This window comes from Mercenaria mercenaria, chromosome 19 (assembly GCF_021730395.1).
Source record: "Mercenaria mercenaria strain notata chromosome 19, MADL_Memer_1, whole genome shotgun sequence".
Classification (NCBI taxonomy): Eukaryota; Metazoa; Mollusca; class Bivalvia; order Venerida; family Veneridae; genus Mercenaria; species Mercenaria mercenaria.
Genome location: NC_069379.1, coordinates 25,200,143 through 25,219,319, shown reverse-complemented (window position 1 = coordinate 25,219,319; position 19,177 = coordinate 25,200,143). Strand labels below are relative to the sequence as shown.

General features: G+C 37.9%; 1 protein-coding gene across 11 annotated transcripts in view; it reads right to left on the bottom strand.

Annotated features, from left to right (window-relative positions):
* LOC123542107 (intermembrane lipid transfer protein VPS13A-like) overlaps window positions 1–19,177 on the bottom strand; it is a 227,438-nt gene that overhangs the window by 160,372 nt on the left and 47,889 nt on the right. For all 11 annotated transcript variants that reach the window (XM_053531671.1, XM_053531674.1, XM_053531680.1 and 8 more), the window contains exons 16-23: window positions 18,479–18,556; window positions 17,128–17,230; window positions 16,674–16,778; window positions 13,447–13,505; window positions 10,947–11,105; window positions 6,726–6,901; window positions 6,151–6,268; window positions 1,575–1,710 (exon numbers count right to left, since the gene is read on the bottom strand). In XM_053531671.1, the coding sequence (XP_053387646.1) occupies window positions 1,575–1,710; window positions 6,151–6,268; window positions 6,726–6,901; window positions 10,947–11,105; window positions 13,447–13,505; window positions 16,674–16,778; window positions 17,128–17,230; window positions 18,479–18,556 (934 nt within the window). The remainder of the gene's footprint in view (window positions 1–1,574; window positions 1,711–6,150; window positions 6,269–6,725; window positions 6,902–10,946; window positions 11,106–13,446; window positions 13,506–16,673; window positions 16,779–17,127; window positions 17,231–18,478; window positions 18,557–19,177) is intronic.

The window sequence follows — 19,177 nt, the reverse complement described above, 5'->3', positions numbered from 1 at the left end:
TAAATAAAAGCTTGAAGATTCCAATAGAACAAGAGGACCATGATGGTCCTGAATCGCTCACCTCTTCCCACATTACCCAGTTTTGAGTATGACGTCGTTTTTTCTATTATTTGACATAGTGACCTAGTTTTTGAGCTCATGTGACCCAGTTTTGAACTTGACCTAGATATTATCAAGATAAAAATCCTGACCAATTTTCATGAAGATCCATCGAAAAATATGGCCTCTAGAGAGGTCACAACGTTTTTCATTATTTGACCTACTGACCTACTTTTTGATGGCACGTGACCCACTTTCGAACGTGACCTAGATATCATCAAGATGAACATTCTGACCAATTTTTATGGAGATCCATTCACAAGTATGGCCTCTAGAGAGGTCACAAGGTTTTTCAATTTTTAGACCTACTGACCTAGTTTTTGACCGCACATGACCCTGTTTCGAACTTGACCTAGATATCATCAAGATGAACATTCAGACCAACTTTCATACAGATCCCATGAAAAATATGGCCTCTAGAGAGGTCACAAGATTTTTCTATTATTTGAACTACTGACCTAATTTTTGAAGGCACGTGACCCACTTTCAAACCTGACCTAGATATCATCAAGGTGAACATTCTGACCAATTTTCATGAAGATTTCATGAAATATATGGCCTCTAGAGAGGTTACAAGGTTTTTCTATTTTTAGACCTACTGACCTAGTTTTTGACCGCACCTGACCCAGTTTCGAACTTGACCTAGATATCATCAAGATGAACATTCAGACCAACTTTCATACAGATCCCATGAAAAATATGGCCTTTAGAGAGGTCACAAGGTTTTTCTATTATTTCACCTACTGACCTAGTTTTTGAAGGCACGTGATCCAGTTTCGAACTTGACCTAGATATCATCAAGATGAACATTCTGACCAATTTTCATGAAGATCTTGTGAAATATATGGCCTCTAGAGAGGTCACACGGTTTTTCTATTTTTAAACCTACTGACCTAGTTTTTGATGGCACATGACCCAGTTTCGAACTTGACCTAGATATCATCAAGGTGAACATTCTGACCAATTTTCATGAAGATCTTGTGAAATATATGGCCTCTAGAGAGGTCACAAGGTTTTTCTATTTTTAGACCTACTGACCTAGTTTTTGACGGCACGTGACCCCCTTTCGAACTTGACCTAGATATCATCAAGATGAACATTCAGACCAATTTTCATACAGATCCCATGAAAAATATGGCCTCTAGAAAGGTCACAAGGTTTTTCTATTATTTGACCTACTGACCTAGTTTTTGAAGGCACGTGACCCACTTTCGAACTTTCATAAAGATCCCATGAAAAATGTGACCTCTACAGTGGTCACAAGCAAAAGTTTACGGACGGACGGACGCACGCACGCATAGACGACGGACACCGCGCGATCACAAAGCTCACCTTGTCACTTTGTGACAGGTGAGCTAAAAAGCAGTTACTTACAGTTGCAGCTTACAGTGAACTGATTATCTAAGTTGCAGCTTACAGTGAATTGATTATCTCAATAACACTGCTTCAGAAAAGGACCATTAAAACCTACTTACCTCAGCAAACTGGTCGGCAGGTTCCTCGGGAGTGCTCTCAGGGAGTGGAATACTCTGTACCAGTGACAGGATTTCCTGTAGTCGATGGTCTGACATGTTCAAACTTAGCAATGGTAGTTCGCCTCTAACTTTCATCCTGAAGCAAAATCACATGGTTGTAATATCTTGATAAACTAACAGAAGCAACCAAATGTAATATCTTGATAAACTACAAGAAGCAACCAAATGTAATATCTTGATAAACTACCAGAAGCAACCAAATGTAATATCTTGATAAACTACCAGAAGCAACCAAATGTAATATCTTGATAAACTACAAGAAGCAACCAAATGTAATATCTAGATAAACTACTTGATAAACTACCAGAAGTAACCAAATGTAATATCTAGATACACTACAAGAAGCAACCAAATGTAATATCTAGATAAACTACTTGATAAACTACCAGAAGTAACCAAATGTAATATTTTGATAAACTACAAGAAGCAACCAAAGGTAATATCTAGATACACTACAAGAAGCAACCAAATGTAATATCTAGATAAACTACCAGAAGCAACCAAATGTAATATCTAGATAAACGATAAGAAGCAACTAAATGTAGTATCTAGATAAACTACCAGAAGCAACCAAATGTAATATCTAGATAAACTACCAGAAGCAACCAAAGGAAATATCTAGATAAACTACAAGAAGAAACCAAATGTAATATCTAGATAAACTACCAGAAGCAACCAAATGTAATATCTAGATAAACTATAAGAAGCAACTAAATGTAGTATCTAGATAAACTACCAGAAGCAACCAAATGTAATATCTAGAAAAACTACCAGAAGCAACCAAATGTAATATCTAGATAAACTATAAGAAGCAACTAAATGTAGTATCTAGATAAACTACCAGAAGCAACCAAATGTAATATCTAGAAAAACTACCAGAAGCAACCAAAGGTAATATCTAGATACACTACCAGAAGCAACCAAATGTAATATCTAGATAAACTACCAGAAGCACCCAAATGTAATATCTAGATAAACTACAAGAAGCAACTAAATGTAGTATCTAGATAAACTACCAGAAGCAACCAAATGTAATATCTTGATAAACTACCAGAAGCAACCAAATGTATTATTTTGATAAACTAAAAGAAGCAACTAAATGTAGTATCTAGATAAACTACAAGAAGCAACCAAATGTAATATCTAAATAAACTATCTACATAAACTACCAGAAACAACCGAAAGTAATATCTTAATAAAATACAAGAAGCAACCAAATGTAATATCTAGATAAACTACCAGAAGCAACCAAATGTAATATCTAGATGAATAAACTACCAGAAGCAACCAAATGTAATATCTAGATGAATAAACTACCAGAAGCAACCAAATGTAATATCTAGATAAACTACAAGAAGCAACCAAATGTAATATCTAGATAAACTACCAGAAGCAACCAAATGTAATATCTAGATGAACTACAAGAAGCAACCAAATGTAATATCTAGATAAACTACCAGAAGCAACCAAATGTAATATCTAGATAAACTACCAGAAGCAACCAAATGTAATATCTAGATAAACTACCAGAAGCAACCAAATGTAATATCTAGATAAACTACCAGAAGCAACCAAATGTAATATCTAGATAAATTAATAGAAGCACCAAATGATATCTAGATAAACTACCAGAAGCAACCAATTGCAACATTCAACTCAGTGACTCCAAATTATTAGTGGCTAGTAACAGTGCAGTGTCACAACAGTAGAGCACTGACCCCCTTGACAGGTATGCTCAATCCCTACTAGAGCAGAGTTTGAATATTCAAAACTCTATAAAGAATGATCCAGAAAAAAAGATAAAACTATTGATACAGTACTAATGACTTTCATAATGGTCTTGTCTCAAATGGATTAAAACTTATACAACATGGTTCATACAGGACTTGGCAAAAAAAATTCAAGGACTTTTCAAGGACTTTTTATGGATTTTCAAGGACTATTTTAATCGCTTTAAATCTTAAATTACAAAACCATTTAGGCTCTTCATAAGGTATTATGACAGAAGAAAAGTTACAGAACAGTTTTATTTTCCATAAGCTACAATAGCATATCTTAACCTTTATGAGATCTTCAATGGGATTACCTTTTATGAGCTATATTTGCCTGTATACATACTTAGTACATGTTTCTTATAAGTCTTTCAAGCTCTCAAGACTACATTTGTAGTTTTCAATTTGTCCTCAAGGGACTTCACTTCTTGTTTTCGCGTGTGATTTCAACGCACTTTCTCCCACAGTTCCGACATCAATGAGTTTATCACATACACTTATGCTTGTCTGACTTAAACTCCTTTAACCACGATGAATAATCATCCTGTGTAAGCTATTTATTGGCGAAACTACACTTATTTTTTGGGTCACTCATTGTTGTTGTTGATAGTCACGCTACAATGACCTTGCGCATAATATTTTAATGTTGTGAAAATCGCTATTCCATATCTAACTTCCGTACCGAAACGGTGTTCAACTAGTGTTCCCTCCGTGGGTGTGCATGTATTTTTATTTTACACCGTTTTTTCGCTCGTTTTGACTTATTTATTATTTATTTTTTGTATTTTTCCCCTACAATATGATTGCACCCCCGTTTTTAGCAAAATTTAAGTACTTTTCTACCTTTTTTTTCAAAATTCAAGTACTTTTTCAGGGGATTTTTGGAAGAAAAAAATCAAGGACTTTTCAAGGACTTAGGATCAAATTCAAGGACTTTTAAGGACCTGTGCGAACCATGTACAAATATAATGTCAAAAACTATATTATGCAGTTTTCCAACAACTGATGTGAAACAATTAAGTTAATTTTAAATCAATGTAATTAGAACTATTTACACAATCAGGTTTGCAATTTATATTTTATTTATAACACTAATTCATGTTTCAGTTTTCCCAGCAGCTGTAGTGCATCACACTCATTTGCCATGCTTTGATCTTATCGCATCATACTTATATAGCCCTGTGTGTATCTTTATCAAACATTAAAGTTTATCATACTTATTTAGCCCTGTGAGGATCTTCATCAAACACTGCAGTATATCATACTTATTTAGCCCTGTGAGGATCTTCATCAAACACTGCAGTATATCATACTTATATAGCCCTGTGTGGATCTTCATCAAAGACTGCAGTATATCAAACTTATTTAGCCCTGTGTGGATCTTCATCAAACACTGCAGTATATCATACTTATTTAGCCCTGTGTGGATCTTCATCAAACACTGCAGTGTATCATATCAGACATTGCAGTTTATTATACTTACTTTGTCATGTAGGCATCTTTATATCATACTTACTTAGCCCTGTGTCTATCTATATCAAACACTGCAGTGTATCATATCGGACACTGCCATGTATTATACTTACCTTGTCATGTAGGCATCTTTATATCATACTTACTTAGCCCTGTGTCTATCTATATCAAACACTGCAGGATATCATACTTATTTGCCATGTGTGGATCTTCATCAAACTTAAGTGACTCTTACTTACTTTGCCATGCGTAGATCTTCATCAACCATTTAGGGACTCTTACTTACTTTGCCATGTGTAGATCTTCATCAACCATTTAGGGACTCTTACTACTTTGCCATGCGTAGATCTTCGTCAACCATTTAGGGACTCTTACTTACTTTGCCATGCGTAGATCTTCATCAACCATTTAGGGACTCTTACTTACTTTGCCATGCGTAGATCTTCATCAACCATTTAGGGACTCTTACTTACTTTGCCATGGGTAGATCTTCATCAACCATTTAGGGACTCTTACTTTGCCATGCGTGGATCTTTATCAAACATTGCAGTGTAAGATACTTACTTTGCCATGCGTGGATCCTTTTCAAACACTGCAGTGTAAGATTCTAACATTGTCATGCATGGATTTTTTTCAAACATTGCAGTGTAAGATTCTTACTTTGCCATGCGTGGATCCTTTTCAAACATTGCAGTGTGAGATACTTACTTTGCCGTGCGTGGATCCTTTTCAAACATTGCAGTGTGAGATACTTACTTTGCCATGCATGGATCCTTTGCAAACATTGCAGTGTAAGATTCTTATATTGCCATGCATGGATCCTTTTCAAACATTGCAGTGTAAGATTCTTACATTGCCATGTGTGGATCCTTTTCAAACACTGCAGTGTAAGATTCTTACATTGCCATGCGTGGATCCTTTTCAAACACTGCATTGTAAGATACTTACTTTGCCATGCGTGGATCCTTTTTAAACACTGCAGTGTAAGATTCTTACTTTGCCATGTGTGGATTTTTTTTTCAAACATTGCAGTGTGAGATACTTACTTTGCCGTGCGTGGATCCTTTTCAAACATTGCAGTGTGAGATACTTACTTTGCCGTGCGTGGATCCTTTTCAAACATTGCAGTGTGAGATACTTACTTTGCCATGCGTGGATCCTTTTCAACCATTGCAGTGTAAGATACTTACTTTGCCATGCGTGGATCCTTATCAAACATTGCAGTGTAAGATATATGGATCTTGATCAAACATAAGGTGACTCGTACTTACTTTGCCATGCGTGGATCTTTATCAAACATACATTTCTGCAGCAGTATTGAGATAGAGATAGGACACAAGATGTGCATGTTGGAGTCGGACAAGGACCGTGCCTTCTGCCAATCTTCACCTGCAGCAAGAGAAAGTCTGTTACAGTTAACTCTCCGTGACATCAAATATTACTATGAAATTCTACCACAGAATTGATAATTACAGCTAATTACTATCAAGATTGCTCACACCTTCTGTGGAAGGATTTTTTAATCAGTTATGTTGCAGATTTCATCAATGATACCAATTTTGATATTCCCCAATTGATGTACTTGTGTAATAACATGTTTTCAGTAAAAACATATTTCCTTTAATGAAACTGTTAACAGCTACTGTACTCCAAATACCATAAAATCTATTGACCTTCAAAACAAAATATCTCGGAGGTTATAACTTAATTGTAGTAAGCAGCTGGAGGGCTCAACATAAAAAGGCTGCAAATTAATTATTTAAGTTCCATCATTACAAAAGTACTCACATTATACCTAGAAACATTCCTTAATTTTAAAGTTGATTAAAGAAGTATAAAGCCTGACCTGCATGAGCCATCAGTAACTGTACTCTATCCAACTTGATGTTAAATTTATCATACGCCGTCAACATCACTTCTTCCAGTGAACGTGGACTTTTCGGCTCACTACTATCATCTGATTGGTTCTTTTCTGTTCCTATTTTTAAATTACCAAGGTCGAGAACTAACTTAGCTACATCTCTGAAAAAAGAACAACAGCTCATACTATGACTTAGCAACCACAGAACAGAGTAATCTTCAATATCAAATGTGGTCTTAGACCAAAGGATTCTCTGTTAATTGGCAAAAGAAAGTTCTGCTGATCTGGGTCAATGCGACCTTGACCTTCAACCTACTGGCCTCAAAATCATAAAGGGTCATCTGCGGTCATGATCAACTTCCATATTGAGTTTGGTGATCCTAGGTCAAAGTGTTCTCAAGTTATCGTCCGGAAACAGTTTAACTGTTCCGGGTTTCTGTGACCTTGACCTTTGACCTACTGATCTCAAAAACACTAAGGGTCATCTGCTGGTCATGATTAAGTTCCCTATTAAGTTTCGTGATCCTAAGTCCAAGTGTTCTCAAGTTATCGTCTGGAAATGGTTTAACTGTTCCTGGTCTGTGACCCTTGACCTTTGAACTACTGATCTCAAAATCAATACTGGCCATCTGCTCATCATGATCAACTTCCCTATTAAGTTTTTTTTTTATCCTAAGCTCAAGCGTTCTCAAGTTATCTTCCGGAAATGGTTTAACTGTTCCAGGTCTGTGACCTTGACCTTTGAACTACTGATGTCAAATTCAATATGGGTCATCTGCTGGTCGTGATCAACCTTCCTATTCAGTTTCGTGATCCTAGGCCCGAGCGTTCTCGAGTAATCACCTGGAAACCATTTAACTGTTCCGTGTCACTTTGACCATGACCTTTGACCTACTGACCTCAAAATCAAAAGGGTCATCTACTGGTCATGACCAACCTTCCTATTAAGTTTCGTGATCCCATGCCCAAGCATTCTCAAGTTGTCGTCCGGAAAGGTTTGACTGTTTCAGGTCACTGTGTTTCACGATTTTAGGCCCAAGTGTTCTTGAGTAATCATCCAGAAACCGACTGGTCTAAGGACCAACCGGCCTCTGCAAAATGATATACCCCTCCCTCTTTGAAGGGGGGCATACATACACAAGAAAATAAGCAGGAAAAGCAGAACAAATAGCCAAGCACCACATTTGTTTATCTCCTTCAAAAACATTTAATTTCGATGGGGGAAAAAAACCTTTAAGTTTCAGTAAAAAGGTATTTCATGTGGGTGATGAATTAGTGGATTTCAAATTCTAAAAATAAATAAATCTTCACTTCTTCTGATGCAAAATGAAATCAAAAACTAAATGTGTGTCCATAGGCCACAGGTGCCTCCACTTCTTGTCAGTGTACATGATTTCATGACTCTAGGTCAAACATTTTTTAAGAAATATGCAACACAAACTTATAAGCAATTAATGCATATTTTTCACTAAGCCAAGGACCATAACTCTGATCTGGCTAAGTGAAATTCCAAACAGAATACCAGATGCACAACTACACATGATAACAACCCTCTAATGTTTTATGACTCTAAGTCAATTACTTTTTGAGAAACATACGATACAAACTTGTATGACTTTATGCATATTTTTGTCTAAATCAAGGGCCGTAACTCTGGTCTTGCTAAGTGACACCCAGAGCAATAATTTGAACAATTACGGTAGACAGTCAAAGCCTGCTATCACACTTCTATTGGATACTCGTCTTCAAATCCACTAAGTAGACATCATCATGTCAAATATCTAAGGAACATTTTATGTAAAGTTGTTTTAAAAATGTAAAATTGTTTTAAAATTGGGCTTGCTATTTATGACAAGAACATTTTTAACATGTTTAAAGTTTCTAATTTATACATATAGGGAAAAAGTGACAACTCCCCTGGCAGTCATGTTTAATGACAAATCAAAATAATTTGAACAATCTTGGTTACAAGGTCACACAAGGACCATTTGTGCGAAATTATGTTAAAATCATGCCAGCAGTTTCATACCAGAAATATTTTTAAGCTTCTACTATATAGATATAGGGAACAGTCACCATGCTCACTGGCAGCCGTGTTTTTTAACATCAAAACAATTCAAACAATCTTGGTAGAAGGTCACACAAGGATCATCTGTGAGTTTTGATGACTGAGACAAACACTTTTTGCATAATATGCTTGACACAAATTTAGCAGGACAGACAAAAGGGCAACTCAAAGTGCCTACCCGCTCAACATAATGGTGGGGGTGGGGTCCTAAAAGAGTATGAAATATAAGTTTTGTAAGGGTTGTGGAGCAAAACAGGAAGGGGGAGGGTATGGATATGGGAGAAATCAGAACTAAGAAACAAGAGTTGTCCATATGATTTGACAGAAAAATAGCAACTTGGTGACCTTGACCTTGGGTATAATAGACCTGCCCCTGACTGTATGCTGGGCAATGTTTATATGAAGTTACAGTAAGATATAAGCAATAGTAACAAAGATATGACAGAAAAACAAAGGTTGCCAAAAAACATTAACCTTAAAAATAACCTAGGTATAACACCTTGGTGACCTTGACCTTAGGTTTAACCGGCCCAGCCCCAGCAAATACTTTGTTCGCATGCTGAACAATGTTAATGTGAAGTTACAGTAAGATATAAGCAATAGTAACAAAGAACAAGAGATGTCTCCATAGGATGACATATGCCCCCGATGGCACTTTGAATGAGTAGTTATGGCCGATGTTAGAGTTTAGGACCTTTGACCTACAGAGCTGGGTCTTGCGCGCGACACGTCGTCTTACTGTGCCACACATTCATGCTTAGTTATTTTAAAATCCATGCATGAATGACAAAGATATGGACCGGACACACCCATCAATGCACTATCATGAAAAATGACCTTTAACGTCTAAGTGTGACCTTGACCTTTGAGCTACGGACCTGGGTCTTGCGCGCGACATGTCGTCTTACTGTGGTACACATTCATGCCAAGTTATTTGAAAATCCATCCATGGTTGACAAAGATAAGGACCGGACACGCCCATCAATGCACTATCCTTTAATGTCTAAGTGTGACCTTGACCTTTGAGCTACGGACCTGGGTCTTGCTCGCGACATGTCGTCTTACTGTGGTACACATTCATGCCAAGTTATTTGAAAATCCATCCATCGATGACAAAGATATGGACCGGACACGCCCATCAATGCACTATCCTTTAATGTCTAAGTGTGACCTTGACCTTTGAGCTACGGACCTGGGCCTTGCTCGCGACACGTCGTTTTACTGTGGTACACATTCATGCCAAGTTATTTGAAAATCCATCCATCGATGACAAAGATATGGACCGGACACGACCATCAATGCACTATCCTTTAATGTCTAAGTGTGACCTTGACCTTTGAGCTACGGACCTGGGTCTTGCGCGCGACACGTCGTCTTACTGTGGTACACATTCATGCCAAGTTATTTGAAAATCCATCCATCGATGACAAAGATATGGACCGGACACGAAAATTGCGGACAGACTGACAGACTGACAGACCGACAGACCGACAGACGGACAGACGGTTCAAAAACTATATGCCTCCCTTCGGGGGCATAAAAACAAAGGTTGCCGAAAAACTTTAACCAAGAAAGCTCATGCGGACGCCAACACTGGGGTGCGTAGAATAGCACCCCTATTTTCCGAATAGTGGAGCTAAAAAAATCAAATTCAGAAGCATGTTATAAAATATTATCCAACACTATTACAAAATCTTACCAAAGTGACCTTGACCTTTAAGGAACTTGACCTTAACCTGACCCTCAACCAAAAATGTTCGTCACATACTAAGATCAACCCTTGTATGTAGTTTGATGATTAAAGGGGTTGTACTAAAAAAGATAAAGTGAACGTGAGAAGAGTACCCATAAAACTTTCACATGCACTACTACTACGTTTGACCCAAGTAAACTTGACCTTGAAAGTACATGATCTTAAACTAAAAGATTTCTGCCCATTACCACAGCCAACCTTTATATGAAGTTTGATGGTAATATGGGCAGTAGTTAAGAAGATATAGTGAAACTGAGGAGCTTGCCATTAAGCTTTAACCTGAATGCAACGGTGATGGAAATGCCAAGCCCACAATCCTCCACATTCTTTGAATAACTGAGCTAAATATATATCAAATCTTGACTGTCAGAAGAAAATAACTTACTTCTGTTTTGTCCATATTCCTCCATGAGGTACAATAACATATGATGGTTGTAAATCTACAGCTATTTCTGTGTATTTCTTCAAGTCTATAGCATGCTGCAACCCTGTGGCAGATTGTTCCTTAATTTCATCAAACTTTGACATTGCAGCTTGGGATAATCTGAAAAATCCAGTCCAGCATGTCGTCAGGAGACATTAATGACATTGACCTCATACTACAGCAACAAGTCAGTTTATATAAACTATGTGGACATGGGGGTTATGAAGCTGTTAAACAAAGGTGTATTTTACTATAGTGTTATCAGCAATCCAAAAAAAAGCAGGAATGTTTGACAAGTATATGAAATATATTGTTTTCACAAAGTACACAGAAATTATACAATTCTTAAATGACCTTTAGCGACCATGTAATACCAAGGAAAAATCAATATTTTCAAGTTTGCCGTACACAAGAGCTGTCCATAAGACAGCCAATGCTTGACTATTCGAAATATTGTCCCAGAAGCAGGAAAATATTACCCAAAATGTTAAAATATCTAAAGAGTTTTAAGTTCAAAAGGGGACATAATTTGACCAAAATGCATGTCAGAGTTATGGGACTTGATGCTATCAACTAGTTTTATAACCCAAAGGCACATGTGAAGTTTCAACTTAATATCTGCATTTGTTCGGCAGATAGTAACTTGCATGCAAAACTTTAGCCAGAATTTTCTAAGTCTAAAAGGCGGCATAATTTGCCCAAAATACATGTCAAAGTTATGGGACTTAATCCAGTGAGGTTGGTAATTGATCTCGAAAAGGAAAAAGTAAGTTTCAAATCTACATGTCTTTTAGTAATAGCTGTATGTACTTGCACGCAAAACTTTAACCAGGATTTCCTAAGTCCAAAAGGGGGCATAATTTGGCCAAAATGCAGGTCAGAGTTACAGGGACTTGATGCTATCATCTAGTTTTATAACCCACGAAGACACATGTGAAGTTTCAATTCAATATCTGCATAGTTTTGGAGATAATAACTTGCATGTAAAACTTTAACCAGGATTTTCTAAGTCCAAAAGGGGGTATAATTTGCTCAATATACATGTCAGAGTTACGGAATTTGAGCCAGTGAGGTTGGTAATTGACCTAGAAAAAGAAAACAAGAGGGCCAAGATGGCCCTAGGTCGCTCACCTGAGAAACACACCATAACAGTGTTGTAAACATGTTTGACCTAGTGATTTCATGGAAATAAATATTCTGACAAATTATCATTAAAACTGGAGCAAAAATCTTGAGTATAAATAAGTATTTTCTTTGATTCGACCTGTGACCTAATTTTGACCCCAGAGCACGAGACCCATATTCGAATTTGACCTAGATTTCATCAAGACTATCATTCTGACCAAATTTCATGAAGATCAATTGAAAAATACAGCCTCTATCGCATACACAAGGTTTTTCTTTGATTTGACCTAGTGACCTACTTTTTGACCCAAGATGATCCATTTTCAAACTCGGCCTAGATTTCATTAAGGTTATCATTTTGGACTTAATTTCAGGAAGATCAATTGAAAAATACAGCTTTTATCGCATATACAAGCTTTTCCATTCGAACATGACCTAGATTTCATCAAGGCAATCATTCTGACCAAAATTCATCAAGATTAATTGAAAAATACAGCCTCTATCGCATACACAAGGTTTTTCTTTTATTTGACCTAGTGACCTAGTTTTTGACCCCAGATGACCTGTTTTCGTACTCGGCCTAGATGTCATCAAGGTAATCATTCTGACCAAAATTCATCAAGATTAATTGAAAAATACAGCCTCTATCGCATACACAAGGTTTTTCTTTGATTTGACCTAGTGACCTAGTTTTTGACCCCAGATGACCCACTTTCAAACTCAGCCTAGATTTCATCAAGGTAATCATTCTGACCAAATTTCATAAAGATCAGTTGAAAAAAACAGTCTCTATCGCATACACAAGGTTTTTATTTGATTTGACCTAGTGACCTAGTTTTTGACCCCAGATGACCCATTTTCGAACTCGGCCTAAATTTCATCAAGGTAATCATTCTAATCAAAATTCATGAAGATTAATTGAAAAATACAGCCTCTATCGCATACACAAGTTTTTTCTTTGATTTGACCTAGTGACCTAGTAGTTTTTGACCCCAGATGACCCACTTTCAAACTCGGCCTAAATTTCATCAAGGTAATCATTCTGACCAATTTTCATGAAGATCAGTTGAAAAATACAGCCTCTATCGCATACACAAGCTAAATGTTGACAGACAGATGACAGACGACGGACGCCTGACATTGAGCGATCAGAAAAACTCACCTGAGCAGGTGAGCTAAAAATAATTTTCAAAGCTATATGCCTTTAAATGATAGCTGTATGTACTTGCATGTAAAACTTTAACCAAGGTGTGACGCTGCCATAAGGTGAGTAGAATAGCTAGACTATTCTTTTCTCAGACATATTATAATACAACATTATGTTAAATGGTCTTACTGTTTCAGCTGGATATCTTTTGGAGGCTTGAAAAATTCTGCCATCTGGTTAACAGTAATCTGAAATCCAAATATCATCAATACTTGTAACAGCATATCATTTTCTATATACTAATAATCAGATCTATGGACAACAAGAGCTCGTCGAACACGAAATGCCCCCCTTGATGCATTTAGTAATTGCACAAGGAACAGAAATTATATGCTCACTGTAAACAAAAGTTCTACCATTCTGGTTTAATCTGACACAAAACTATACATGTGGTCCAAATTTGAAGCCTGTACCTTCAAAAACGTGAAAGTAGGTCACTAGGTCAATGTCCAGGTCAAAATTTTTTTCGGTGCACAAAACTATGCATGTGGTCCAAATTTGAAGGCTGTAGCTACAGAAATGTGAAAGTAGGTCACTAGATGAAGGTCAAGGTCAACTCATGTCAAGGTTCATCTTGCAACTCAAAACCATACATGTGGTCAAAATTTAAATGTTGTAGGTTATTGACAAGAAGACTTTAAAAACTTTTCCCTATATAAGTCTATATGAACCATGTGACCTCCAGGGCGGGGCCATATTTGACCCTAGGGGGATAATTTGAACAAACTTGGTAGAGAATTACTAGATGATGCTATATTACAAATATCAAAGCCCTAGTCTTTGTGGTTTGAACAAGAAGATTTTCAAAGTTTATCCCTATATAAGTCTATGTAAACCATGTGACCCCCGGGGCGGGGCCATATTTGACCCTAGGGGGATAATTTTAACAATCTTAGTAAAAGCCCACTAGATGATGTCACAAACAAATATCAAAGCCCTAGGCCCTGTGGTTTTGGACAAGAGGTTTTTCAAAGTTTTTCCCTATATAAGTCTATATAAACCATGTGACCCCCGGGGCGGGGCCATATTAGACCCTAGGGCAATAATTTGAATCATCTTGGTAGAGGACTACTAGATGATGCTTCACACTAAATATCAAAGCCCTAGGCTCTGTGGTTTTAGACAAGAAGATCAGAAACCTTTTCAACTGTTCCTGGCCAATGTGATCTTGACCTTTGACCTAATGACCTCAAAATCAATAGGGGTCATCTGCTGATCATGAACAACCTAATTATCAATTTTCCTGACATTAGGCCCAAGCGTTCTTGAGTTATTGCCCGGAAAACACTTTACTGTTCCTGGTCAATGTGACCTTGACCTTTGACATACTGACCTCAAAGTCAATAGGGGTCATCTGCTGGTCATGACCAACCTCCCTATCAACTTTCGTGACCCTAGGCCTATGCGTTCTTGAGTTATCATCCGGAAACCATTTAACTGTTCAGGGTCACTGTGACCTTGACCTTTAACATATTGACCTCAAAATCAATAGTGGTCATCTGCTGGTCATGACCAACCTCCCTATCAACTTTCATGATCCTAGGCCCAAGCGTTCTTGAGTTATCATCCGGAAACCGTTTTACTATTCAGGGTCACTGTGACCTTGACCTTTGACATACAGACCTCAAAATCAATAGGGGTCATCTGCTGGTGATGACCAACCTCCCTATCAACTTTCATGATCCTAGGCCCAAGCATTCTTGAGTTATCATCCGGAAACGGATTGGTCTACATTCCGACCGACCGACCGACCGACATCTGCAAAACAATATACCCCACTTCTTCGAAAGGGGGGCATAATCATAAACCACACCCATATTTGTGTTAGAACATACCTATCAAAAGTTTTTAACTACTAGTCTAGTTCTACAGATCAGACCTACAGAATGCATCTGACCTCTCCACCATGTCACCTTCACTTTCTCCCTCCACAAAACACACCCACAGGATGTACTTGACTGCTCCGCCAACTCATCTACATCACCCCCAACAAACCACACCCACAGAATGTACTTGACTGCTCCGCCAACTCATCGTCACCACCACACCACCCTCTACAAACCACACACATGGAATGTACTTGACTGATCCGCCAACTCACCTACACCACCCTCTACAAACCACACACACAGAATGTACTTGACTGCTCCGCCAACTCACCTACACCACCCTCTACAAACCACACACACAGAATGTACTGGACTGCTCCGCCAACTCATCTACATCACCCTCTACAAACAAAACCCACAGAATTACTTGACTGCTCCACCAGCTCACCTACACCACCCTATACAAACTTCACCCACAGAATGTACTTGACTGCTCCGCCAACTCACCTACATCACCCTCTACAAACCACACCCAAAGAATTACTTGACTGCTCTGCCAACTCACCTACACCAAGCTCTACAAACCACACACACAGAATGTACTTTGACTGCTCCACCAACTCGGCTACACCACCCTCTACAAACCACACCCAAAGAATGTACTTGACTGATCCGCCAACTCACCTACATCACCCTCTACAAATCACACCCACAGAATGTACTTGACTGCTCTGCCAACTCACCTACACCACCCTATACAAACAACACCCACAGAACGTACTTGTCTGCTCCGCCAACTCATCTACATGACACTCTACAAACCACACCCACAGAATTACTTGACTACTCCGCCAACTCACCTACACCACCCTCTACAAACCACACCCACAGAATATACTTGACTGATGCACCAACTCACCTACACCACCCTCTACAAACCACACTCACAGAATGTACTTGACTGCTCCGCCAACTCACCTACACCACCCTCTACAAACCACACCCACAGAATGTACTTGACTGCTCTGCCAACTCACCTACACCACCCTCTACAAACCTCACCCACAGAATGTACTTGACTGCTCCGCCAACTCACCTACACCACCCTCTACAAACCACACCCACAGAATGTACTTGACTGCTCCGCCAACTCACCTACACCACCCTCTACAAACCACACCCACAGAATGTACTTGACTGCTCTGCCCAATCAACTACACCTTCTCACGCATAAAACCACACCCACATCTGTTTAATCTCATGACCAGTAAGTCACACACATCTGCATCAAATTTAATGAGGCAAACAAACTCTTACCACAAACCACACCCACAAGTGTATGACCACATGACCAGTAAGTCACACACATCTGCATCAAATTTAATGAGGCAAACAAACTCTTACCACAAACCACACCCACAAGTGTATGACCACACCCGGCTTTTTTAAATGGCCTGTCACTTAGTTCCCTTACCAAATATTACTTCTGACCCCTGTGTTGTATATATGTATATAGTGTATACTTACAGCATCATAGATAATCTGTACAGGTCGTGTGTTTACTCTCACTCTAGAATCACACAGTCCATCCAGAGGATTGGTTTCAAATAGCACATCTAGCAGTGACAATGCCTGTAAATGTATAACACTCTTAAATTGGCAAAACTTTCCTCTCAGAAACAGTTATATTTACAGTCTAAAAACCAACAATAGCATCATAGAAAGCAGATATAAATACAATATAAATTTGCATGGCCTATAAATAACTCAAATCTTATATTTTCAAAACTTTTTAAATTCCTTTTTATAAATGTTAGCCTATAAATAATTTGACCATGAGGAAACAGAACCAAGTATTGGCTGGCAGGCTGCTGTTATATATAATACAAATCTGTTATTCAGATGGTTTATCACAGGGAAAAAATGCAAACACCTTGTACCCACTAACACTAAAACTTTATAAAATAAAAATAGTGTAGACCTGTTGAGTGGCTTCAGTCTGTGTGATGGATGTGACCATTCTGGGTATAAAGTCTCCCTGCTGTGTACCGTGTAATGTGAACTTATCCATCTTTAAATCCACCCTGTGATATTAGAGAACAGTAACCAACTTTCAACAGATATTCTATTTCACAAACATGTACATACATAGCTTTTTAGTCAAATATACTAAGGGATTTTGCAAGACAAGATAGGAGTTCTGATGAAGAAAAATACTTAGGTTGAAACAAATTCTAAATTTAATTGGATAAATTTTACTAGAAGGTTCATCTGATGTTGCTTTCAAATTTGAAGCAATATGAAATGATATATTGCCATTTGGAAAGTAATAAGGGAAAATTTCTAAGTGCTCTGTCATGAAACAACACGAGTTCCGCCTACAGGTGTCATCGCATGTCTGCAAGTGCTGGACAGTATGTAAGAAATGATTTACAGTTCAGAATTTCTTAGTACAAAAAGGACCATAATTCTGATAAAATGCAGGTTAGATTTATGGTTCTTGGCCTACATAGTCACCTGATGATGATAAATAAGTGTGCAAAGTTTCAAAGCTGTAGCTCTTATAGTTTTTGAGAAAAGGTGGACCTGAACAAAAAAATCTAACCAAGAAACTCAAATTTTCTAAGTACAAAAAGGGCCATAATTCTGACAAAATGTAAATCAGAGGTATAGTTCTTGGCTTACACAGTCGACTAATGATGATAAACAAGTGTGCAAAGTTTCAAAGCTGTAGCTCTTCTAATTTTTGAGAAAAGGTGGACCTAAACAAAAAATTTAACCAAGAAACCCAAATTTAAAAACAAAGAAGGGCCATAATTTTGACAAAAGTCAAATCAGAGTTATGGTTCTTGGCCTATATAGTCATCTAATAATGATAAACAAGTGTGCAAAGTTTCAAAAATGTAGCTCTTACAGTTTTTGAGAAAAGGTGGACCTAAACAAACATTAACAACGACAATACCTCGTAGATTTTTTTCAAAAATCAGACAAGCTAAACATGTCAAAATAAATTAATATATTGGACAGCCAGAGAAACATTGCAGAGAATACTGACTGAAAACACTGGGCAACTTTACAGACCTATCTTCAAAAACTCATTCATATCTACACCAGGGATAAAGAATAATACAGGCAACAAATTTATCATATGACTAAAACCTCCATTGTTTTAGAATAAAAGCGTGTTCAGATAGGTTTCTTCAAAAATGTTATTAATTGACCAATTAAATTAAAAGTGGATTAGAATTACAAAATGCTTGCTGTTGACTAATAACACTTAGCTCTATTTACAAAAGTTGTTTCATCTGCATTGAAATGTTTAAAAATCTTACTTCACTGCACTGGCTGCTGGTCTCTGGCCCACTGAAGCAAACACACTCTTTAGCTGCATCTTCAAGATCTGTGGTTCCCTGCAACAAAATATTATATAATAACATAGCCTGGTTCCCTGCAACAAAATATTATATAATAACATGGCTCTGGTTCCCTTCAACAATGTATACGTGTTAAGCAAAATATGTCTGTCTAACTGAAGTATATTTTATTGAGAAACAAGAGCTGTCTCCGTAGGATGACACATGCCCCCGATGGCACTTTGAATGAATAGTTATGGCCGATGTTAGAGTTTAGGACCTTTGACCTACGGAGCTGGGTCTTGCGCGCGACACATCGTCTTACTGTGTCACACATTCATGCATAGTTATTTTAAAATCCATGCATGAATGACAAAGATATGGACCGGACATGCCCATCAATGCACTATCACGAAAAATGATCTTTAACGTCTAAGTGTGACCTTGACCTTTGAGCTACGGACCTGGGTCTTGCGTGTGACACGTCGTCTTACTGTGGTACACATTCATGCGTAGTTATTTGAAAATCCATCCATCGATGACAAAGATATGGACCGGACACGCCCATCAATGCACTATCCTTTAACGTCTAAGTGTGACCTTGACCTTTGAGCTACGGACCTGGGTCTTGCGCACTGCACATCGTCTTACTGTGGTACACATTCATGCCAAGTTATT